Consider the following 24,605-nt stretch of genomic DNA (forward strand, 5'->3'; position numbering starts at 1 on the left):
CCTGAATACTGATAGGCCCAGAGCTACTCCTTATAAGATGCCCATAAGCCTAGCGTTTAGAAGCTTGAGGCAGGAGGATTGTGAATTCAAGGCCATTCTTTTACATAGCAAATTTCAAATTAGCCTAAGCTATATAGCAAAGCCTTGGCTTTAAAAAGTAAATAAGTAAGTAAGTAAATCAATAAATACAGGCTGGAGAGATGGCCCAGTGTATAAAATAGTGTACAAGCAGGAGGGCCTGTGTTCAGTGTCCCGGCACCCATGTAAACCCCAGGCGGTGTGGGGAGACAGGCAGATTCCTGGGACTTGCGGACCAGGTGAACTCTACCTCCTGTGAGACTTGTCTGAAAATGAGGAAAGTGAGAAGGAAAGCACCCAAAATGACCTCGGGCCTTCAAATATGTGTGTGTGTGCGTGCGTGCACACACACACAGACACAAACCCACGTAAAAGGAGGAAAAAAACAAAAGAATTTTACACTTTTTATCCATTTAAACATCCTTTGAGGTTAGCTACATTTAATATCCTCATTTTACAGGTGAGGTGTAGTAGGAGGCCACTTGTTCATTCCTGGCTATCCAGAACACAAAATAATTGCTTAGGAACTGTATTAATTGCAATACTGCTTGGCCAATAGCTGGCTCTTATATCTTAGCTTCACCCATTTCCTTTAATCTGTGTATCACTACGTTTCTGTGGCTTACAGGGTAAAGTTCTGTCTGACGTCTGTTTCTGGCAGGGCTACATGGCTTCTCTCAGACTCTGCCTTCTTTCTCACAGAATTCAGTTTACTTGTCTAGCTCTGTTCTGCTCTGCTATAGACCAAAGCAGTTCCTTTATCCATTAACCAGTAAAAGCAACACATATACAGAAGGACTTCCTACACCCTTTCCCCTTTTCTGTCTAAATGTAAAGGAAAGTTTTAACTAACATAGCAAGATTATATATAACAAAAGTTATCAAACAAGAATTATTGTTACAATATTTATATCTATTTTATCTTTAATCATGAATAAGAAAAACTGTATCTATTCTTCAACTCCATCAAAGATTCCAGAAGGATACCTAAGTAAATAGGAAGTGAATTGTAGCAACTTCCAAAACTCTAGAATTGACAGAGACATCTTGCTGCCTGGACAGTCACCCAGAGTTTTTCTGTACCATCGGAGCATATATCTTCAGCCTACACACCCATGATATCCAGCATCCTTTTCCACAAAGCAAGAAATTTCAAAGACAGTTCGCCTATATTACAGTTTGTCAATCACTTTCTTCTGTGTCCTGCAGAATGTCTGGCAGACTCTTTCATGAAGCAGGAACCGCAAAAGACCGTCTCACCTTTAGGCAGCTTCAGCAGTTATTTTTCTGTGGGTGGGTCCTGCAGGTTCAGTCAAACAGTTCACACAAGAGCAGTTTCTTGCCCAAATGGCTAACAAATCCATAAGTAACCTCTTTGGTGCCCGTCATCCTCTTGAAGTAGATTGGTGCTCCCAGGAGCAGATGAGTCTCATTGTCATGGAAAGTCCTAAGATCTTAACATTTTCAATGATATATTCTGAAGGTCGTTGAAAGATTTGAAGTATCCCTATTCATCTGAAGTATATCTCTGTACATCTAGAAAACCTAACATGACTATAAGCTTGACTATTATAGATGACTATTAACCTGTATTTCTAAATTATACATTACATTTTTAAATGAGCTGCACATACACAATATGTTAATCAAGAGCAGAAATTGACCTTAAATTTGTTCCAATAAACCAATCCATACCAATGCAAATTATTCATATCCCTATAAACAGGCAGAATAATAAAGCCCCAAGTCACACAGTGTGTGAGTGATAGAGGCATTTCGGCTCCAGAGACTCAGACACTGAGTTCCCTGTACACAGTTCTCCAGGCTGCCACGTAGTCAGTCTGTCAACTGCTTCAAGATTTTATGAGATGACATTTGGGAGGAGAAAATGGTTCTTGTTTTTTGTGGACTAGACAAGATGCTTTTATAGAGTTAAGCATATTGAAATATTTCTTCCCCAGCATGCCATGATGTTGCCTGTTCTGACCCATCACATCCGATACCATCAGTGCTTGATGCACTTGGACAAGCTGATAGGATACACTTTCCAAGATCGCTGTCTGCTACAGGTGAGATGACTCTGCCAAGCCACACAGTCAGCTTGCCCATTATAAATGGGGTGTTGGGTTCTCTTTGGAAGACCAGGATTTGTGGAGATAGACCCAATCCTCGCTTGTTCTCCCCTCTGTGCCTTGGTTGCTCTCTGGTCCTTTCTTTCACATATTTTTGAGGCCATCCCTCCAAAAGTGAACTAATCTACCCTCTGCCCATCAACAGTCGGTACCTCTTTCGGCATTCCCTTGTTTATGACTCCTTTTTCTAGAGTCCTGATTCTGCTCCTCCCCAGAAAGGGGTGGCACTTTAGGGCTGTTTTCAAAAGAGCTTGCAGTTCTGAAATTTGATTCTGAAGGAGCTTGGTTCCTTAAGCTTGCTGTTTGGAGTATTGTGACGGTGGTGCCTCTGTGCTGGTGTTTAAACAGCTTTTTCTGTTCAAACTCTAGCTGGCCATGACTCACCCGAGTCACCATTTAAACTTCGGGATGAATCCTGATCACGCCAGGAACTCTTTATCCAACTGTGGAATTCGACAGCCCAAATACGGAGACAGGAAAGTCCATCACATGCACATGCGGAAGAAAGGTTGGTGTGGATGACCGTAGATAGCACTCTCACTGTTTGGTCTGCGCAGCTTCCTAACACGCGAATCCAGTCCCCGTCCTTGGAACAGTTAACTGGTGGCTCCTTAATCCCTCCCTCTCTAGTGCTTCTCACACATGCTGAGTAACATTCACTGTGGGTAACACTGTCTAGTAAAGGTGGATGAATATTTTAGAAAATTTCTTCTATCAAATATTTTAAATACTTGCATGTAGAAGTTAACCTTTTAAAGTCAAATTGGGGTGAGAAAAAATCCTTTCTATATCTCATATGATATCCTAAAATAGTTCTTATATTATTTATTTGTATCTTTGTGGTTTTTTTAATAGGAATTAACACTCTAATAAATATTATGTCACGCCTTGGCCAAGATGATCCAACTCCTTCAAGGTAAATTTTTAGAACACAGCTTTATGAGAAGTAATGTACATATTCTGTAATTTTCTCACTTTGCATGTACACTTCAGATGGTATGGAGAGTATACTCATAAAATTCTTCAACTGTGGCTGTCTAATTTTAGGACATTTTCATCAGAACAAATGTCCTTGCCCACAAGTAGTCCTGCCCTGCCTAAACAACCTCCACCCATGTCTACTGCTTGTAGTTAATGCCTTTCTGAACAGTTCGTGTGAGCATCTTCATGCCCTGCTTCGTCTTCTGTGGCTTACTTCTCTTGACATACGATTTGTCTTTAGCAAATGTTCCTTATATTCTCTCGTTGTTAAGTAATCCCGTGTGTGAGTCACTCCGTAGTTGGTGGGCTTATGGACATGTGCTTTGACTTTTGTATTTACCCAAGAATGGAATTTTGAAATCATGTACTATTTTATCTTTCAAGGAACTGATTTCCCCCCCAAGTGATTGCACTTGGTCCCCAGTGATACTGTCTAGAACATTGTACAGCCTTTAAGAAGTGGGACTTCCCTGGAGCAAATGGGTGCTATGAGTAGGCCTTGAGGTTTCATAGCCCGCTTCCCGTCCTTCAGTGCTTCCTGGTAGCAGACACACGGTGACCAGCCACGCCTAGCCTCTGATGGTGTGCCGTCTACACCATGACATCCTGCGTCTGCTCACAATACGCCGTCCTTGGCTCAGGTTGCCTCTTGCCAGGTGTGTGGTGCAGACCCCTTGAAAACGGAATGGAATGGCATCTGGCTGGCTGAGACGGCACGCAGGTTTAGCAGGAGGGTTGTTTTAGTGTGAAGTAGAGCAGACTGGATTCTGAAAGCCGGTTGAGGAGATTGCCTGAGGGAAGCTTCCTTTTCAGAGTGGGAAATGGAAATGTTTAATCATGTTGGCTGCCATTCCTTCTGTCTGGGTTCATGTGGAGGAGGGAGATGAGAGCTAAGGCGGTTGCTTCAGAGGCTGCTTTCCTCCACAGCCTCTTTTTCTATCTGTCTTCACGCAGCTTGATGGATTCTTTACCCGAAGTGCTTGGGACCAGAAATATTTAGGAATGGTTCAGAGTTTGAATTGTTTAAACATTTTTGGATTACTGCATTGATTTTATCACTTTGAGTAGCTCTAATCCTAAAATCTAAATATTCCAAAATCCAAAATTTTTGAAAGCACTGATATGATTGGTTAAAAAGCTCTGTGTTCTAGTTTTGTCTCTTGCTGTGATCAAAATAATAATAATAATAATAATAATAATAATAATAATAATAATAATAATAATAATAATAGTCTGACCAAAAGCAGTTTGTGGGAGGAAAGGGTTTGTTTCAGCTTACAAGTTACATTCCTTCATTGAAGGGAATCGGGGTAGGAATCTAGCAGGAACTTGAAGTAGGAACCATAAGAGAACAATGCTTGGTTCCATTTTATTATGTCATGGAATCCAGATGGCAGTTTTATACATTTTATACATTTTTGTTTATAGGGCAGGGCACACATACTGTGGTGTATGTGTGTGTGTGTGTGTTATGTGTGTAAGTTAGAGAAGAACTTAACAAGGAGAGGGCGCTTTCCTTCCACCATGTGAATCCAGGGATCCAGCTCAGACTATGAAGCTTGGCAGCCAGTGCCCTTACTTACTGAGCATCCCACTGGCCTGAGATAACCAGATGTTTGTTGTTTTAATTTGTTATGGGTGTTTTGCCTGAATGTGTGTCTCTGCACCATGTGCGTGGCTGATCACTGTGGAGGCCTGAAGAGAGTGTCAGGTCTCCTGACATCAGAGTTACAGACAGTTGTGAACCATCATGAGGGTGCTGTAATCGAACACGGGTCCTTTGGAAGAGCATCCAGTGCTCTTAGCCACTAAGTCATCTCTCCAGCCCCTCATGACCAGTAATAATAAGAGGATTCCTACACAATTCCCTAACAAAGCCCATCACAGGTGAAAATATGGCATATCCTCCACCACAGTTGTTGGTATGTAAATTACATCTTTTGATGGCACTCATTGGTCAGATCTCAAGAGGACTTTGTTGTTATTGCCCTCCTCCCTTCTCCTCTTCTGTTAAAGGAGATGGATTCTGTGGGATATATCTGTCTCTAGGGCATGCCTAGCATTCATAACACTGGATTCCATTCCCAGAGAGTGTAGGAGGGTGAGTGTGTGTGATTGTTAACAAGAATGGGGGGGTGGGAGGGCAGATTTTAACCATGGTAAAAAGAATGATGTCAGAATTACCTAGGACATGACCTCAGAATTATGTCGTTTCTGAATTGACTCTTTTGAAGCTTCAGAGCAGACAGCAGCTAAGATCCAAAACTGAGGTAGCAAACATAGATGACTGACTGCAGCCGCAACCTGGAGGAAGCTGGCAGAAGGCTATCGTGTTCTTTTACTTTTGCCGTGTCGCCGTGGTGTTTGTAGATGTAGCGTTGACCTTGTGTGTCTGATCTGAAAGACCCTCCTGGCCTCAGCCGCAGGCTCTGCTGCGTGGCTGCTGCTAGTGTCTGCAGCTGTGCAGCCGCAGGAGCCCTGCTTAAGGAACTTCGCGCACATTTAATTCCACAGACATTTGTCCAGAGTCTTTTAGTTGGAGGCAGTTTGTAGGTGTTTTAGGAAATCCAAAATCAAGTCCCACAAAACCCCCACTCATCGGGAGGCACGGTTGCCTGGGGTAGGATGAGAATGCCAGAAACCTGAATTATGTAGGAGAGACTCCTCTAAGTGCTTGTGAAGATCAGAAGTGAAGCGTGCCAACTGCCAAGGGGCTCGGGATAGACGAGGCAGTTGTTCTGGGATTCTAGGTCAGTTTTGTGCTGTGCACTTGAATAATTGAGTTGACTTTAAACTATTTGCCCTCTCCCTTGTTGTCTCTTAGCTGCTGTTACAGATGGAATGGAGTTGTCACAGCTTCTCAGAAACAGTTGCTCACTTTGAAGCACACTTCCCAAGAGTCTACAAGTTGGTGGTTGGGTCTCAAGCAAGGGGTTAAGTAGAGATGTTTCTAATACTGATTGAGGGGAGAAGAATGGAGGTCCCTGAGCTAGAACTTTGGTCCACCAGGTTCTTGACCAAACTTCCCTTGTTCTGAACCCTCTGCGGCCACCCTGCAGAACCATCAGGAGTGACTGGCCACATTCTGCCTGTTTTCCCTGGAGCCCCTGTTGCGTTAGACATCTCCCTACTTCTGACGTCTCAGTTTGAGATCTTAGCTGTTGTCTGCTCCAAAGGTTCCACCAACCCAGCAAAGGCTGAGCTACCACCTGGCAGTGCTGTTCTCCTGACCGGGCCCTGGACTAGGTTTCCAGACACGTATGTCGTCTTCATGTGGTGAGCCATAGGCTTTCTCCTTCCTCACGTGCCAGGTGACATTTTATATTTGCCTCTCGAATATCCAGATGGCCTCGTGAAATCCTGCTGGTGTTTTTACACGACGCATGTCCTATTCTTTGCGTATTATGGTCATGCTGCACTGCTCATTCCCTTTATTAGACAGTGAGGATTTGGAAGGTCCATGATCCTACTTTTTCTCTCCTTTTCATTTTGTAACCTTTCACAGAGAAGACTCTTCAATAGATAAATATTAAAACAAAGAATTACTGTTCCCAGTAATTACTGTCTGTGTGGTATAGGCATGTGTATATGCACATTTGTGTGCAGATGCACATTTGTGTGTGTGTGTGTGTCTAGACCCAAAGTCAGTGTCTTCTGTTACTCTCTACCCAACACTGTACACATGTGTGCAGATGCACATCTGTGTGGATGTGTGTGTCTAGACCAAAGTCAGTGTCTTCTGTTACTCTCTACCCAACACTGTACACATGTGTGCAGATGCACATCTGTGTGGATGTGTGTGTCTAGACCAAAGTCAGTGTCTTCTGTTACTCTCTACCAGCACTGTACACTGATGCATACTAGTTCAGTGGGCCCAAGATCTGATGAGGCTGTGACCTCTCCTCCCTTAAGTCCAGCTACGTACAGTGAGAGACTTTCCTGAGTCGGGTACAAGTTTCAAGGCCCCTATAGATCTGCCTTACCAGTCACTACTTGAGACATGAAATGTGAAGGGAAAAGTTGCGTGTCCACTTCTTGAATTTGGTCCATACAAAGACAGTTTTGCTTGGAATAAATGGCACCTTAGACAGTTTGCTAGTATAGAGAGATTGTTTATTTTTTAAGGTACATTGAATTTTTTAGATGAAATTTGAGGTATACATGTAACAGATAATTCCAGGTTTATAATGGCTCTCTTAATTCAGTTCTCAAAATCAGACAGTGTACTACTACTCAGCAGACATCTGACGCTGGATCTCTCTTTGTTGGTAAAGAAGAGGATGAAAGCAGAAACAGTGGAGGGACAGAAGGCTTGCCATTGCTGTAAGCTCTGGTAACAGTCTGTATCTTAGTTACTGTCCTGCTGCTGTGTCAGTCACCATGACCACGGCAGCTTAGCAAAGCATTTGATTTGAGGCTCATGGTTCCAGAGGGCGAGTTCACAACCATTTTGGTGGGAGCATGGCAGTCGGGTGGTGCTAGAACTGTAGTTGAGAGCTTGCAGCGTTGCCACAGGTAGGAAGCGGAGAGAACTCACTGAGAGTGGTGTGGGCTTTTGAAACCCCAAAGCCTACCCTCAGAGACACACGTCCTCCAACAAGGCCACACCTTCTAATATTGTCCAGATCGTCCCCTAACTGGGGACCAAGTGTTCCTGTCTGTGAGTGTGGGGGTCATTCTCATTCAAAATACCACACTGTCCATTTTCTAGATAAACTGTTGGGTTAGGAACTGACCAGCATAATAGTAACCAGAGTGGAATTCAGTCCCCATGTTTGGTTTGGCTTGTTGCCAGAGTTTAGTCATAATGTGGAAATAGAAAACCAAAGCCAGATATGGGCAGGTTATTTTTTTATTATTAATTTTTCTTTTTTTTAATGAATGGTAAACTCGCTATTGAACAGACATTTTTAGAACTGTTGATCATGAATTTTAACAAACTGAACAGTCCAATTTCTGGTAATTAAAATACTAGATATAGTCACTGTCTCTATGAAAGTTTAAAAGAAATTATAGTAAAAGTTATGCTGGTAAGATGTCATTTAAAATCACACATGATTTATCAGTTCCCATTCTTTAACCAGGTGTCATCTTATTTGCTGATAAAGCTGCAGTTGGGATATGGTTTATCTTTTACCCCCTAACTCCTGACAGGGCTCCCTGTTTTCACATTAGGTTGTTTTTGATGTGTAATACTTAGAATTGTTAGGGAAAAATCTCTGTCAGAGGAAATGGATTTTTTTTCATGGCTTATGAAACAGAATAGTGTAATTTTTTTTTCTTTTGAAAATCTTCCTATTCCTCTCTTAATTTGCATGTGTTTGTGTAAGAAGAGAGACATACATGGAAGCATACAAAGAAACAGACGATGTGTTATTCTGTAGCACAGGATGACATTTTGAGTGCTGGGATTACAGACTTGCACCAACGTGCTTGGCTCGATTACAAAACACCATATAATCTTCCTAGTCACCCTGGGGTAATACAGTAGTAAAAACATAAACAAAACCCAAAAAGTGTTCTTCAAGATGTATAAAATTAAGAATTGGAGAAATCTTTTATAGGACTGACTGCTTTACATATGTGTGTATGTGTAATAGATGCACGCATGTATTCTTTGTGTGTATGTGTAATAGATGCATGTGTGTCCTCTTTATATGTGTGTATGTGTAATAGATGCATGCGTGTCCTCTTTGTATGTGTGTATGTGTAATAGATGCATGCGTGTATTTTTTGTATGTGTGTGTATGTGTAATAGATGCATGCATGTATTTTTTGTATGTGTGTGTATGTGTAATAGATGCATGCGTGTATTCTTTGTGTGTGTATGTGTAATAGATGCATGTGTGTACTCTTTAAAGAATCAGTGAGATCAAGAATTCCTCAGCATAGGCATGAATTGATATATATATATATATGTTTAGTTTTTCTCTCATTCTTTATTTTCCATTATTGGCTATTAATTCCTTAAGGAGTTTTCTTTTTGGGGGGACACTACTGAGAATTAAATGTAGGGTTTCAGGTTGAAGACAGGTGCTCTGTCACGGAGCTACAACCCTAACTGAATATAATATCCTTTTCATGTAAATATAAGGCATCAATTGAGATGAGGTTTCAGGGACTTCTTTATAGATGTTGTTTTATCATAGAAACAAAGTATGATCTATATACTGGGGAGGGGAGTGTCCACATTGAGGAGGGGCATCATCAGGCAGGTGGTCATGGAGATTTTGCTGAACCTTGAGGGATAAACTGGATTTTCAGTGTATCTGAGTGCAGAGGGACAGAGAGTAGAAAGTTCTTGGGAGGGAGAAAGCCTGGCTTAAAGAGGGGCAGTGATTGACTGTTCTCTGAAGGGCCCCTTTCGGAGACTCTCTAGTGGTTTGGAGCAGGAGGCCAGCACACAGCTGGGAGAAGACAGGTGATGAGGTGGCAGGCAGGTCACGCCTGTCTTCAAGGTCTAGATCTGGTCGAGTGTGGACATGAGGTGACGAGATGCTGTCTCGGGAACTTTTCTGGAATGTATTCCTCTTTCTTAGGCTCAGCGGGTAGCAGAGTGGAGACACCATAGTCAGTTTGATATTACCTGGCTTCTCGGAGCTTTTTAGTCTTGTTTCCAGGGTTAGAAAGTTAGAGCCATGGAGCATGATGGGATGAAACCCATTCTTGACTTCTGTCTTAGTCACTGGTCTGTTGCTGAGAAGAGATACCACGACAGTGCAACGCTTATGAAAGAAAGTGTTAAATTGGGGGCTTGCTTACAGTTTTCAGAGGTTTAATACATTATCATCATGGTGGGGAGCATAAGGGCTTGCAGGCAGGCACTGAAACAATAGCTAAGAACTGCATCCTGACCTGTAGGGAGAGGCAGACGGGGCCTGGCATAGGCTTTTGAAACCTCAAAGTCCACCCTAGTGACACACTTCCTCCAACAAGGCCACACTTCCTAATCCTTACAATCCTTTCAAATGGCACCACTCCCTGGTGACTAGGGACTCAAATATCTGAGCCTGTGGAGGCCTTTCTCATTCAAATCACCACACCTTCCTACTAGGTGGGACCTGGATGCCCTCAGGATAAGCTAGGATAGCCAGAGCTCTTGAGTATGAGAGGTAAGTCTGTAAGGTTTTAGTGAACTAATCTCATGTTTCTTTTTTTGAAAAGATCGGGAGAGAAAGTAAATGCTATTTTTTTAATAGAAGCTTTTTAAAATTACATTTATGTATGGTGCACACGCATGTGTTCGTGTCATGGCACATATATGGAGATCAGTGGACGATTTGTGGGAGTCTTTCTCTCCGTCTATTATGTAGGCCCCAGGATTCATACTTGGTGACCAGGCATCCTGGCAACATTATTCGTTACCCTTTGAGCCATTTCACTGGCCCTAAATGTGCTTTTTAAAATCATCTTTTAAATTTTCATTGTAGGATTAATCACAACGAAAGATTGGAGTTCCTGGGAGATGCTGTCGTTGAGTTTCTGACCAGGTAAGTAGGTCTTTCCCCACGCCGCCCCCCCAGGAATTACATTTGCTAAGTTGCATGCTTACTATGTTACCTCCTTTGTAATTAGCAAGCCAGGCACTGGGACACTGTGTATTTTCTCTTCTGAAGAGCTTAAAAGCCACATGTCTGTGGCTCTTGCCCTGACAACTGCTCTTGCTGCTGCTGTAATGAGTGGATTACAGGATAAAAGGCCGGTGTCCCTGTCCTGTCAAGCATGTGTTAAAGTTGCTTACAGCCACAGGATTCCAGCCGCTCCTCAACAGAGCTTTTATTCCTCTGGAAAGGGAGGGATGATATTTTAAAATGTCATTTCATCTTCCAGGATTTGCCTTTGATCCTGTTCTGTCTTTCTAATCTTGAGGGAAGTAAAGCTTACAAGTAATTTTAATGACTGGGTGTGTGTGAGCCAGAGTGTGAATGTGTCTGTGTGTGTGACCTGCACAAGGCTCTTCTAAGGTTTTTGATTGGTGGTAGGGACCGGAAAGTGCATTTTGTCTCTCCCTGCTCCTAATCTTCCCTTAGGGAGGTGACACAGGCTTTTCTGCAACTGTCTTGAACTGTCTTATTCTCTAGGTCAGTGGTTTTCTGAAGAAAGGCACAAAGAGAATGAGCCGGTTCCTATTACTCCAAGACTAATGAGCGTCGCTATCCTGCTGGGCAGCAGGTCTGATGAGCTGGTGTGCCATAGGACAGAGCAGCTGCACTGTGTGACCCCACCCCTGGCCATAGTGTCACTGCTCCGCTCTTGGTGGCTGTGATTTTGGGCACTTCACCACTACATTGCCATTCAGGGCTTCCCAGGATTATCTTCAGGGTCCACTCATAATCCCACTGGATTTTCAGATGTTTGCTCCATTAGTCACAAACAGTGTGACAGATTGTATCTTTATCAAATTTCGGGGAAATTCTTTTTTTTGGTTTTGGAGCTGTGATCTTACTCTCTATCTCTGACTGGCTTGCAATTCACCATATACACCAGGCTGGCTTTGAACATGTGATTCTCTTGTCTCTAGAGTGCTAGGATTACAATATGTGTGCTACATCTGCCTCCAGGGAACTCTTTTTTTTTTTTTTAGACTGTTTTTTTTTATTGAGAAAAAAAAATTTCCGCCTCCTTCCAGCCTCCCACTCCTACCGCCCTCCCCCCACTCCTCTCCCCCTCCCTCTCAAGTGACTGAAAAAGCAGGAGATAAACCCGGACTCTCCGAATATGGCGGACAATGAGGGTTGCTGAGAAGCCAAGGACAATGGCACTGGGTTTTGATCCTACTTCTTGTTCTGGCTTTGTGGGGGCCTAGCCAGTTTGGATGTTCACCTTCCTAGACCAGGATGGAGGGGGGAGGACTTTGGACTTTCCACAGGGCAGGGAACCCTGACTGCTCTCCAGGGAACTCTTAACAAAAGTGTATGGACATATGAGTAGATGTTGCTGTTTGGGGTTTAGTGCCTTTGTAAATAATCTATTCAAGGTTTCAAGGTTACCTCAGTGCAATTACTAACTGCTGCAGACCCTGCGTCACCTCTGTTGCAGAGCCACAGACTGTTTTGTGATGCACATTTGCATGCTAGATTATGTTCTTTTTTTTTTTTTTTTTCCCAACAGTGTCCACCTGTACTATTTGTTTCCTAGTCTGGAAGAAGGCGGCTTGGCAACCTACCGGACGGCCATCGTTCAGAACCAGCACCTGGCCATGCTTGCGAAGGTAGTGTGACCCACCTGAAGCCTTTGCCTGGCCTGACATTCTCGGCCACAGAATCCTGCAGTGGGCTGAATCCTACTTGGAGGAGTATATTGGGGAATCATACTTTATGGACCAGACCGTGGTGGGGGTTTGCCTGTTTGTTCTGGTCTGTTCCCTTTGTGGATTTCACCAGCAGCTAATGAACTCCACAGTGAGGTAACTTGAAAACAGATGAGGAAGAAACTGACAGATGTACGTGAACAGGCTCAGCAATTGGGGGAAAGTAACATGGGAGGAATGCAAAAGCAATTATTGTATATTTTATAGAATATTTCTGTGTTACATTTGTTATTAATTTTTGTAAATAGGCAGAATTAAAGCTCTGAGCAAAATTCTTCAGATAGTTCACATCCATAAGGGATACTTTTTACAGCTTTAAGAATCTCCAAAATCATAAATCCCATTAGTTAAGATTTAGGATTTAGGCTGTCTGCTTGCTTCATTGACTTAGCTGAGTGATTGCCAGAACCTCCACTTAATTCAGACTTGTGCTAAGATTTTACACTTTTGGTTTGATCTGGCGTTTCTCTTTCCATGTGATGTCTTACAGTAATGCATAGCCAATAGGAACATGGATGCTTTGGCTGTCCCGTGAGGGTTCTGTCCATCTCTTTTCTTACAGACCGGGTGGCGGTAGATGAGTTGTTCTCTCCATTTATACTTTCCACCATGAGATTATGAGTTTTCATGGATCTGTTTGAAGTGGGTTTTGTGATCCTTGTTCATAGAAATCACACAAACGTCAATAAATTTGTAGCATCTCGTTACTTTTCACATTGTTTCTCATTGTTCTTAAGATAAATTCTCACATATTGTAGGCCTTTGCTTTTAGGCAGCAACAGAAAGAATGGAGGCTCTTAAGTCCGAGACATCAGTGTCTACTGGAAAAGCTTTTCTTTGCTTGTGCCTTAAGTAGTCTGTGTCTCCTCCTCTTTCATTTTGATATGAAGTGGAAAAGACTAGTTCTGTGATTGACTTGTTGATTCACCTTGTCAGGGTGTTAATATTAAAAACGTAGCAATATTAGCGTCTGGTTTTTGTGTTGGCAAGAAAGCATTATCTTACCTTGTGTAGTACCATCATGACAGTGTACAGTGGTAGGCTGCCAACCGCCATTGGTGACATTTGAGAGTGTAAAGCAGAATGTCTGCTGGGAAACTGTAGTCAACAAGGTAAGCAAACATGAATTTAGCAGCCTTCCAGTGAGGGATGTCCAAGGGCTGTGTAAACTGTTTTGGCGCTTACCTGGTTTGTCAAATGCTTCCTGGTGGCGGATATTCATATGATTGGGAGTATATAGTAACCAAGAGCTGTCAGCCCATCCATCCTTGTTTCTCTTCAGTTTGGGGCAGAGTAGAATTGCTCAACTATTCACCAAACACTTAGAGGGATGACAGTGGGACAATATTTGCCAGCTGTAGAAATTGCCATAGCCTTAAGGCAAGTCGTTATGTAACACATTGAATCCTATACAGAGCCATGAGGTTCGACTGGCTGGCCAGTTCTTCCACTGGGGACTTCTGTATGATCTTATTTCACAAGACCCACCCTCATTGGATTCCAAGTACTGAGAATATGGTGTCTACAACTAAGCCTGGCGCCTTTGCTTTGATTTCTGAAGTTGCTTATTTCTTACGCTAATATACAGTTAACTATAGTCTTTGTAGAAGCAGACACAAGTTAAAGGAATATTTTCTTACAAAGTTCCTCAGGCTGGAATTAGACGATTGGTCCCTCACCACTCAACTTCCTGGTAGTGTTTGTCTCCAGCAGAAGGCCATGGCAGGCCCAACTTTTTCTAAAGCGGTGGCCCTGAAACCCTTGGGCAGCTGGCACTGCCGTGAGTCAGGCCCATCAGATCTAGTGCCCGCTCTCATTTAAGAGTTCTGCTAGCGCCTACATAGAGAAACAAGGATACGAGAGCAGAGAGGATGAGAAGCTGGAAATTCTCAGTGCTCCAGAGTAATTGTTTCTAACGTAGACATGCAGCCTGCAGTCTGCTCTCAAGCAGGACTCCAGACATAGCACGCAATTGTATTTCCCAGTGAGGCTGCAGAACAGATGAAGTGTACAGATTTTAGTGTAAACTCTGGCACACTGGGATCAAGGGTTTTTTGTTTTGCTTTGTTTTTTTAAAGGAACTTTCTGCCGTTATATTTGTGGTAGTCAAAACTGATTTGAATATATTTTATACTAGATTCTTAGCAGGGTTTCCAGATTCTTAGCAGGGTTTCCAGTATAAATGGATATGGGCGCTTAACATAGAGAGTGAGTATAATCTGAATGTCTGTGATCCAAAAACTGATGAGATTCCAACTGTGTTAGGTTGTTCAGTAGCTTGTGTTTTATTCCATATTATGTTTCATGCTTTTGTTTGCTGAATATTTTTAAATTTTTTTATGGAAGTTAAAACTGATTTATTACATGTTTATGTAATATTTATGACTTAGGGAGTCTATTGCTGTGAAGAGACATCATGACCATGGTAACTTTTATTTAAAAAAAAAAACAAAACATTTAATTGAGACTGGCTTACAATTTCAAGGGTTTGTTCATTTTTGTCATGGCAGGAAGCATGTTGGGTTACAGGCAGATATGGTGCTAGAGAAGGAGCCAAGAGTTCTATATCTGGTTCTGTAGGCAGCAGGAAGAGAATGCCACACTGGGCGTGGCTTGAGCATTTGAGACCTCAAAGCCTATGATAGGCTTCCTCCAACAAGGCCATAGCTCCTAATAGTGCTACTCCCTATGGGCCTATGGGGACCTTTTTTACTCATACCAGCACAATTTGTATCTTTCTCCTTCTGTGAAAAATACTACTTGAATCTCAGGAATTTTTAAGGAAGAATTCATATGTTTGGTTCTAGCTTTATTTAAAGTTCTTATATTGTGTGTCAGGATATGAAATGAGTCAATGTGGAAATCAAGGTAAAGGGAGAAGCCAGAGTCTGAATTAGAAGATGAAGACCCTGTCTCCAAATTGTTATCGACCCCCCAAAGGAAAGAAACCACATTATGGGAGAGGAATGGAAAGGCTGTAAAATGTAGCCCAGTGTAAAGGAAGTAGACACTAACGGATTAATATTGCTATTCCTCATCCTGGGATGCACTTTCTCTAAGGCTACACCCAAAAAGAAAATACTGTTAAGTACAGACGATATTCTCAAAACAGATGATATTCTTAAAAGTAATCCTGTAATTACATGGCAGGCAGATCTCAGTGAGCCCGAGAGAGATGGGCGTGGGAGCCTCCTAAAGGGGGCACGTGTGCAAAACACAGAGCTCCTGGAATTCTCACCCAGTTCGCTATTTAGAGCTGAAAGTATTTTTGAAGTCCTCACCTGTTCTGTATGGTACAGACATCATCTGCGTCATGTATTTTTGGAAGCAAAGAGGCAAGACTCTTGGCTATTCGGGTTGGGTTTGTATCTTCTGGGTGAACCCAGATGCCCATGTTCTTATAGCAGGATCTCTTTTTAGTGTAGTCTCATACTAGGTTTGTACTTGGATTTGAAAAGTCAGATCCCTCCCAGTCATTTCTGACCCCAGATCTGCCTGTGGATTTGGGGGATCCTTCATTTGGTCAGGACTGAAGCGTGTGGGTTTCTAATGAACGGTGCTGAGCACCCGATAAACTTGCAGAGGGTCACAGTGTTTACCGCCACTCCCTTCCCCATGAAATGCAGAGTTATGTTGGCAAAACTCTCTTACTTTCTGTCATTTTGGATTTTGCAGAAACTTGAACTGGATCGATTTATGCTGTATGCCCATGGGCCGGACCTGTGTAGAGAATCAGACCTCCGGCATGCAATGGCCAATTGTTTTGAAGCATTGATAGGTAATTTCTGTTGAAAATCTGCTTCTTGCATGTGTTGAGCTTGTTGGAGAGTGCATGAACTATAGAACTGTAGAATGAATTCAGTGTAGAAGCTTACAATAGAATTGCTTGTTCTAAAGCCCACCACCTTGTGCTGTAGTTATGTAGTGTCTCCAAGAATCAATCATGCTTTCTACTTACTGTGTTCTTCGTCTGATGTCATGCTTACTATTTCCTGGATTGGAGCGAATTAGCAAGGAGATGGCTTGCTTTCTAGCTTTGACATGCATACACATACAAGGAGACAGGAGCTAAAGTGCTAATAAGATCTCAGTTTGCTTCTGAACATGTTTTAACTTGTTTACAAGATTTTCTGATTTCAATATCATGAAAAGAAAACAAAAGCCTTTTAATTCTTAGGTCTTGGATCTGGGTAACTTCTGCTTGTTTTTGCAAAACAAGATGGATATAGGTACTTCTCACCAGGCTTTATAACTACAGCATGTGGTACAGGGAGATGAACAGAAAATAATTAGCTGCTAATTGAAATAGACTTTACAATACAATGTTATAGTTGATCGATAGTTTCTTGATTTTTAAGTAAACAATTAAGTACATTTTGTTTCTCAGAATCCTTTGTCTGATATGTGTCTTTGGCGAATAATCCAATCTCAGATCCTTATTGTCCCTGTCAGAGATGGAGAGAATGTCACTTCCTCAAGGGGGTCTTGAAGGAATCATTCCATTCATGCAGCATCCTGTTCAGAGTAGAGTTCCACATAGCTGAGCCTTCCGGCCAAGTGGCTAAGAGCACAGACCCCATCAACCTTCTGACACTTTGTTGAGCTGCCCCATGAAGGGGAAAAGAGGAATGTGGGGTAGTTAGCCTGGCACCTGCTAGTCCTGAAACCATAGCTGCCATGGTGTCCATTTTGCTACAGCTATTGAAACTGTTAGTAATATCGATCAAAAGCCTCTGACACTTTAACATTGCATGTGGAAAGGTAGCTGTTCTTGAGACAGAGAGAAGATTTTGATTTCGAGAAAAATAAGACTTTTCTACTCCAGGTTTATTTTGCTACCAGGTTAAAATGAACTATAATGCTAACAGTTTATGATTAATGCTAAATGCATTTGTAATAATACTTTTTAGTGCTTAATTATTTCAAATTAAAAGTGTAACTTATCCTGGTTCTTATTTTTAGAAGTCTTCTTTGGTCTAGACTCTGGCTTTATCTATTTTGTTTTTCTTTCTTAGAGCCATACATATGTTTGTTGTAAAACATGCCCAATAAGAACAGAAACTGAATTGAAGTATTTTCTTTAGTATGGTTAAATATTGTCCCCTTCATAGTGTATATGCCACATGTTCACAAGAATTCATATTTAGCCTCTTCTGCTTGCACATTTTAGTGAATTAACTTTGTGCCTCCATCTGGATTCTAGTACAAAGCATAGCTGAAAGCAGGGAAGTGTCCTTTAAACTCTTCTTGCCCCTGGGCTTTCTTCTCTGACTGGTCTTGGCTTGTCTGTTTGCTTTTTGTAGAGCTGTGTAATTTTCTCTGAATATTATATTAACGCGGCCTTCCTTTCGGCTTTCACTTCCTCCCATCTAGGAGCCGTTTACTTGGAGGGCAGCCTGGAGGAAGCCAGACAGCTATTTGGACGCTTACTCTTTAATGACCCGGTATTTATACTCACTCATCTTCTTCCCTCGGCCATATATCAGGGCAGAAGTTTTGTTCTTTGAAAAGACTGTAGGAGAAACCTAATGCCAGCCCTCTTAGACAGTAGATGTCAGGTACGTTAACCTCGGCTCACTCAGCTCCTGCAGATGTGAGAGTTCGCTGGCATTTTTTCCAGGGATTCTTCTTTCACCCAATCACCTTTCTCTGTGGTCTTTTCTAGATTAAATATGCATTACTAATACAGAGAGAGGGGCTATGTTTTGTTGTTTCTCTTTAATTTTGTACCTTTGAACAAATGGGTACCTACCCCATGCAGGCTTAGTTAAAGATATTAGTCTGTTTATATTTTTTTTTTGTAAATTAGTAGACTAGAAAACAAATATTTATTTTAGACAGGAGTTTCTGGTGGATCTATGAATAAATCATCTAGGAGAACTTTCTAAAACAATTATAATTTTTGAAGACTCTGAAATAGTCTGTTGCTAGTGTTTTAGGCTGTTGATATTGCAGAGATGCCTGTTACTCTTGCTTGTGCTGCAGCATCCTCAATGGCTTCTGTGCCCAAACCAGTCACAGTAACACTGAAAGGGACAGGCAGCTCTGTATTCCCTATAGCAGTGTCGTCATAATTGAGGAGGAGGAACACAGGATGTCAGGGTGGTCAGTCCTCAGGAGACCGCGCCTTACCTTCTGTCGGGTGTCATCACTGCAGTGCTTGGTCAAGTGACAAGTCAATACGTTTAAAAATGTGACCTCCATGTTACGTCCAAGAATTTGTTTGCCTAGATATGTGATGACTTTTATATTTGTGTATTTGCTTTTGATAGAATTATCTGCAGGTGGTCCATAGTCCTCATTTTATCCTACATACCCAAGTAACTGTGTGTCTCAATTTGTGTCTATAGCTGATAGCATACATTTTAAGACTTTTTTTTCTCAAATTTTAAAATAGTTCTGATCTTTATTTTGTGTTGGCAATTTCAGCAACCTTTTCGCACCTTTCTCGGTGTTTCCTTCACCTCTGTTTATCCCTGCTCCTTTGTCCTGGCTTAACCCGCATCCACTCCCACGCTCCTTCCCGGCGTGTTTGTATCTTGTGTTCTTAATTGGATCTGCTTGTGTTTAGACTTTTTTCCCCTTTCAACTGCTCTGTCCCATTTGTCTACTTAGCGAGCTTTTCTTGTATTCCCTGTGCCTAGTGCAATGCTGACCTGCCCAGCATTTAATATTTGTTAAAGGGGTGGAATGAAGAAGTGTATAAATGGAAAAGCAGAGCCCGAACGTTATCTTACAAATGGAGCAGCTGAGGTTCAGAACTCATTTTGGTGTCTGTTGTAAAACTGAACACAGCCCAGTAATACATAACTTTGGGCTTCAGAGTTTTCATGTATGCAAGCTTGGACCTTTTAACTTGATTGACATTTCCAAATTGGCTTGAATCTACTAGTTATTGAATAGCTGAAACATTGTTGTGTGTGCACGTGCATGCCTGTGTGTGTGTGTGCGTGTGTGTGTGTGTGTGTGTGAGTGCGTGCATGTGTAATGGTATGAAAATGTAATCAGCCATCCACAGCCAGGAAAGAACTGCAGACAGCTAATGCAGGTTAATGAACTCTGTGTAGCTAAGGGCGTCCGTGTTAGCAAGGAGAGAGGCATCCATTAAGTCCGGGGCTTGTGCTGAATACTGAAGTTCTTGGTTGGCTGCCGTGCGTGAGACCAAATTAAGAGAAGGTTTAGTTTGAAATGGTGTGCTCTGATGAGAAGGTGGTTTAGCGACCTAGTGTCCCCAGTAGTTGGTATTCGGGGTGTTGGGTACAGTGAGGCAGGTGAGAGGGCCGTGTTGTCCAGGAGGAAGACCCTCCAGAGACGTCCTGCTGCTGGGTGAGAAGGGAGCCTTGTGTGCTGTTGGCTCCCCTGCTGGCAGTGTCTGCTTGCAGCCCTTTCAGTAGCAGAGCTGTCTTGTGTGTCCGCCCTCAACTGATTTTTACTTTCTGCAGCACTGTTTGCTTTTAGTTTGTGAGGCCGCGCAGGCTTATCCAGTGAGTTTGCCTGCGGAAGCTTGGGGTTGGTTACCTTCCAGCAGTGGAAGGTATTACATTGCCTTCCCCACCTTCACCTGCCTTTTCCCTTTGTACAGCTGTCCCCAGCATCTCTGACCCTGCCCTTTTCTGGGCACTCTGGAAGTGGGAAAAGGTATCTCTTCAGATGGTTTCTGGGCAGCCTGGTGGGTCTTCCACAGACTCGGCACTTTCCCATATTTAGTATTGGCCCCGTTACCTTTACTCTCAAACATGTTTTGATTTTACTTTTATCTTTAAATCAGAAAGCTTAGAATCTGTCCTGCCCCTAAGCTCTTTTCTCCATGTCTCCATTCAGTTTTAAAATGTCATCACTGTTGGCTCAAGTGAGTCCCGGACTGTTTCACTCAGACTGTTTTGCATTCTTCTGAGGCCCCTTAGCCCTCCTTGCCTCGGTCTTTTGTCATGGCAAGTGTTGCTGTGTGAGTGACAGGCCTTTCTAGTTTAAGATATTTGATTCCTCATCTGTGCAAACATAACTTAGACGGTTTGGGTAGGGTTTTTGTTGTTTAGACTGGACTCACTATGTAGCCCTAGGAACTCACTCTGTAAACCTGGTGGCCTCAGACTCAGAGATCCAGTTACCTCTCCCTCCTGAATCCTGGGATTAAAGATGGGCACCACATGCCCAGATCTGATGTTTTAAAGCAGGTTCTATCTGTTTTAGTTCCTTTTTGCCCACGCTTTATGCCACTCCTTAGACATTTTCTTTCTGTGCCTGTATGTGGCTGGCTCTCGTTCTTCCCTCTGCTGGTTTGCTAGATTTTTCATCTTCTTCAAGAGTCTTTGAAGATTTTTCTAACAGCCCCAGGCAGAGTGATGTGGCTTTCCCTCTGGTGCCCACTTCCTCCTGTCATGGTGTAATAGCCTGATACTCTTCACGAAGCCTATCTCAACTGCATCCATTTCTTTTCATCTGAGATTTAAATCGGAGAAAGTGGCAGCTGTGGCATAGTTTAAAAATGATTTTTCACTATTAAGGGACCTATTGTAGGTACCTAAGCTCTGTTATTTACCTTTGTTCTTCCTCATTAGGCCCCTTGGAGGACAGAGTTGTACCCTGTTTATCTTAGTAACCTAATACATGATAGGTATTTAATATCAATATGCTGTGTTAATGACCCAGTCAATCTTGAACCTTTTCTAGAAGCATGCCATAGACCTAGAGCTAATTCAAAGTATTGCTGGGACCCCGGTCTGGATCTTTCCAGTGCATTCTGTCTGACACTGCACTGGGATAAGTAAAAAGAAATGGTTGTGAGCGAACTATGTAGGTGTAAGATGGCATGATTTACACCAAGATGGGTGGCCATGGACATCTAAGGAGAAATCGCAAGTAGAGTGTGTGTGTGTGTGTGTTGGTGTGTGTGTTAAAGAGAAAACCATGAAGCAGCAAGGAGAAAATGAATCAGAATGTACGTAATCTCAAGTTCTGGAGAAATTGGGAGTGGCTGGAGGAGAACACTGACTTATCAATGCTGTTGATACACTGTTATTGATAGTACCGTTGCCTTTTACCAGCCCTGGTCTAGTGTTCTCACTGCGTTACTCGTTGAGATAGCAGGGAACACTTGGAACTAGGTACTGGGATTATCTTTGCTTACACCTGAGAAAACAGAAGCTGGGAGAGAATAAGTTACCCCCATGGAACCAGAGCTACACCTAGGTGCCCACCAGAACGGCAGCTCTTCCTGACACCACACTCGCTAGCTTAGCGTTAAAAAGGAGGAGTTCCTGTACTTCTGGAGTGCATGCGAGGTAAAAGATGCCTTTCAGGCATTCGAAATTATGACTTAGACGACAGGTCACTGTAGCGGAATAAAATAATCCAAACCGAAGCTGGAGTGAAGATCTGTAGAAACAGTGACATGCTCCAGAGGAGACAGGCAGGCCAGAGGCTGATGTGGAAGCGTTTGTTTTGTTGAGGAGAGAGAACGAGATAGTGCGGGAACCCCAGCAAGTGTGAGGAGGGGCTGACCATCAGTATGATTCACTCCGGCATCAGAGGAGAGGTGGCGGGTTTGGTTAACAGTCGTCCTGTCCTGTACCTTTAGAGAAGTTTGCTATTTAAGCCCCATCCTGAAACAGTCTGAATTCGTGTTTTGTTAAGAAGGGAGTTGTTCAGAAACACAGGCTTTTCTCTCACTCCACCACCCTGTGTGTCACAGCGGACCCTAAACTTCCCCTACCCTGCCAAAGCATTTTACTTCAGAAAAATGCTTCTTTGCAGGCTGTTTTTCTCATTTGTTTGAAAAAGGCTAACGTCAAGGCCTGAGAGATCTCGGTGGAGGCTCCTCAACCTGAAGGAAAAACCCTTCAGTCCCAAGGAAACTGTAATTGTAACTGCTCCTGGATTTAGCTTGGCCAATGAGCTAGTATAACAGCATTTTCCATAAAGTTTATTTATTATCGGATTTCAAGCAAACATTCGTGTGAGCCATGAGGCTCATGAACTAGACATGGGGTGTCCCGCTCCCTCTGCATCAAGCTCACGGCCATGGAGCCATGCAAGAGAGGTGTGAGGCGAGTCTCACAAAAGCTGCAGCAGACACCCAGGCCTGGGGCATGCGGGTGGAAAAGCATGAGTAAAACAGTAGTTTAATCCAGCGTGTTAGGTTCAGCAAGTGTGGAACTGAGTTTTCCAAGGCTCTTTTCCTCCCCAGCTGAATAGGCTAATTAGAGTCACTACTGGCAGCTGGAGTGGTGAGTACACACTTAAAAAGTTAGTTCTCCAGCACCACTGAATCTGCAGTGAGTGAGTCCGCATCTGAAATGGCTCCGTATTTCAAATAATGACATTTTATTTAGTACGCTAGAGTGTGTTAAATGACTCCCTTGAGCACTGAAGACATCTTTCCATTTTCCAGGACCTACGAGAAGTCTGGCTCCATTATCCTCTCCACCCACTCCAAGTGAGTATGGCCTTCTTGTCTATGCGAGCCGGAGACCTCCATGGCTTTCCCTCCCTTCTTTCTCTGTCTTTACCCTTTGAGTCTCTTCCCTGGAATTAGGACTCAGTGTTGGGTGTCAGAATAGGAAATCTTGGGAAATAAATTGTAAAATGTACCCAGGTGTTGTGTGTGTTCACGTGGTCTGGAAAGCATGGGAGTTGTGTTCCTCAGGAGACAGGAAGTGCTGCTGGGGATGGGAGGGTTAGCCCTGCCCCTACAGATGCCATGTGTACTGTTAACTCTTGCATGCCCGTGCCTGCTGTTGTAGGGAAAATGATGTTAGAGGTGATTTTAGGCACAGTTAAAAAGTAGAACAACTACTCAATTAATATTGCTAAGTTATATTTGGGCCTTAGAAGTTGATTCAGTGGGGGGGCTGGAGAGATGGCTCAGTGGTTAAGAGCATTGCCTGCTCTTCCAAAGGTCATGAGTTCAATTCTCGGCAACCACATGGTGGCTCACAACCATCTGTAATGAGGTCTGGTGCCCTCTTCTGGCCTGCAAACATACATTCAGACAGAATATTGTATACATAATAAATAAATAAATATTTTTAAAAAAAGTTGATTCAGTGGTATCACTGCACATTAACAATGTAATATCATATGATTGCTTTTCTGCTCAGGATTTAGGAATTTGAAAGATGCACACAGTGACATGCTTTTCCTCAGTTTGTTTTCAAAGTTTCTATTCTCTGCTTTTCTTGTTGCAGTTTAGGATCTGTGTATACGTAGTTCACCTAGTCACACATCTTCTTTGTTAATATGTGTTTAACATAAATAATACTTATTTTGGTCACATGTCATGGGAGGTTTTATAATTAGTGAATGGCAACTCGGAGCGCTTTAAGAATATTCTATTAAAAATATAAGGTTGTGTTGACCAAGCTGTCCAGTCCTGCAGCCACTGAGTCCCAAGGAATCACACAGAGGTCTACATTAATCATAAACTGATTGGCCCAGTAGCAGGCTTCTTATTAATTAATTCTTACAACTTACATTAGCCCATAATTCTTGTCTGAGTTAGCAATGTTGCTTGATACCTTTTTCGGCAGGCCAGTCACATCTTGCTTCCTCTGCGGCTGGGTCACAGCTCCAGACTGTGCTTCCCTCTTCCCAGCATTCTCGTTGCCCCGCCTCTATACTCCTGCCTGACTACTGGCCAATCAGCATATTATTAAAAATAATACAAGTAACAGGATAAAAGACCACTGTCCCATAGCAAGGTTGCCCTACATTGTTGAAAATGTCAGTTTTACTTCTTATATTTTTTCCTTGCCAGTTGTTCAATGCTCATTGTTACATGGAGGAATAATAATATCCTGGAACCTGAGTTCAGTTTTAATGATGCTCATTTGCCCAAGCAGTTTGGTCTCTAGTGGATGCACAGTCGTCCAGTTACTCTAAAATCAGACTCTTAAGGGGCAGTTTGTAGACAGCAGTGTCCCTTCACCTGCACATGGCAGAAAGGCAGCTTCCCAGGACCCATCCAGGCGTGGAAGATAAGCTACTCTAGGGTCGGGCTGAGCCATCTGCCTTTAACAAGCCCTGCAAGTGGCTTCATGAGAACTCTTGCTTCTTGGCCTTCTGGCTAGGTCAAGTGGAGTTTGAGAATCATTGCTCCCTGGCAC

At 42.8% G+C, this 24,605-nt stretch overlaps 1 protein-coding gene across 6 annotated transcripts in view; it reads left to right on the forward strand.

Moving 5' to 3' along the window:
- Drosha (drosha ribonuclease III) overlaps positions 1-24,605 on the forward strand; it is a 107,357-nt gene that overhangs the window by 63,174 nt on the left and 19,578 nt on the right. For all 6 annotated transcript variants that reach the window (XM_013349751.2, XM_005356645.3, XM_026783738.1 and 3 more), the window contains exons 20-27: positions 2,040-2,147; positions 2,580-2,718; positions 3,066-3,126; positions 10,622-10,681; positions 12,303-12,402; positions 16,177-16,279; positions 17,875-17,945; positions 22,892-22,936. In XM_013349751.2, the coding sequence (XP_013205205.1) occupies positions 2,040-2,147; positions 2,580-2,718; positions 3,066-3,126; positions 10,622-10,681; positions 12,303-12,402; positions 16,177-16,279; positions 17,875-17,945; positions 22,892-22,936 (687 nt within the window). The remainder of the gene's footprint in view (positions 1-2,039; positions 2,148-2,579; positions 2,719-3,065; positions 3,127-10,621; positions 10,682-12,302; positions 12,403-16,176; positions 16,280-17,874; positions 17,946-22,891; positions 22,937-24,605) is intronic.

Source organism: Microtus ochrogaster, chromosome 19 (assembly GCF_000317375.1).
Source record: "Microtus ochrogaster isolate Prairie Vole_2 chromosome 19, MicOch1.0, whole genome shotgun sequence".
Lineage (NCBI taxonomy): Eukaryota > Metazoa > Chordata > Mammalia > Rodentia > Cricetidae > Microtus > Microtus ochrogaster.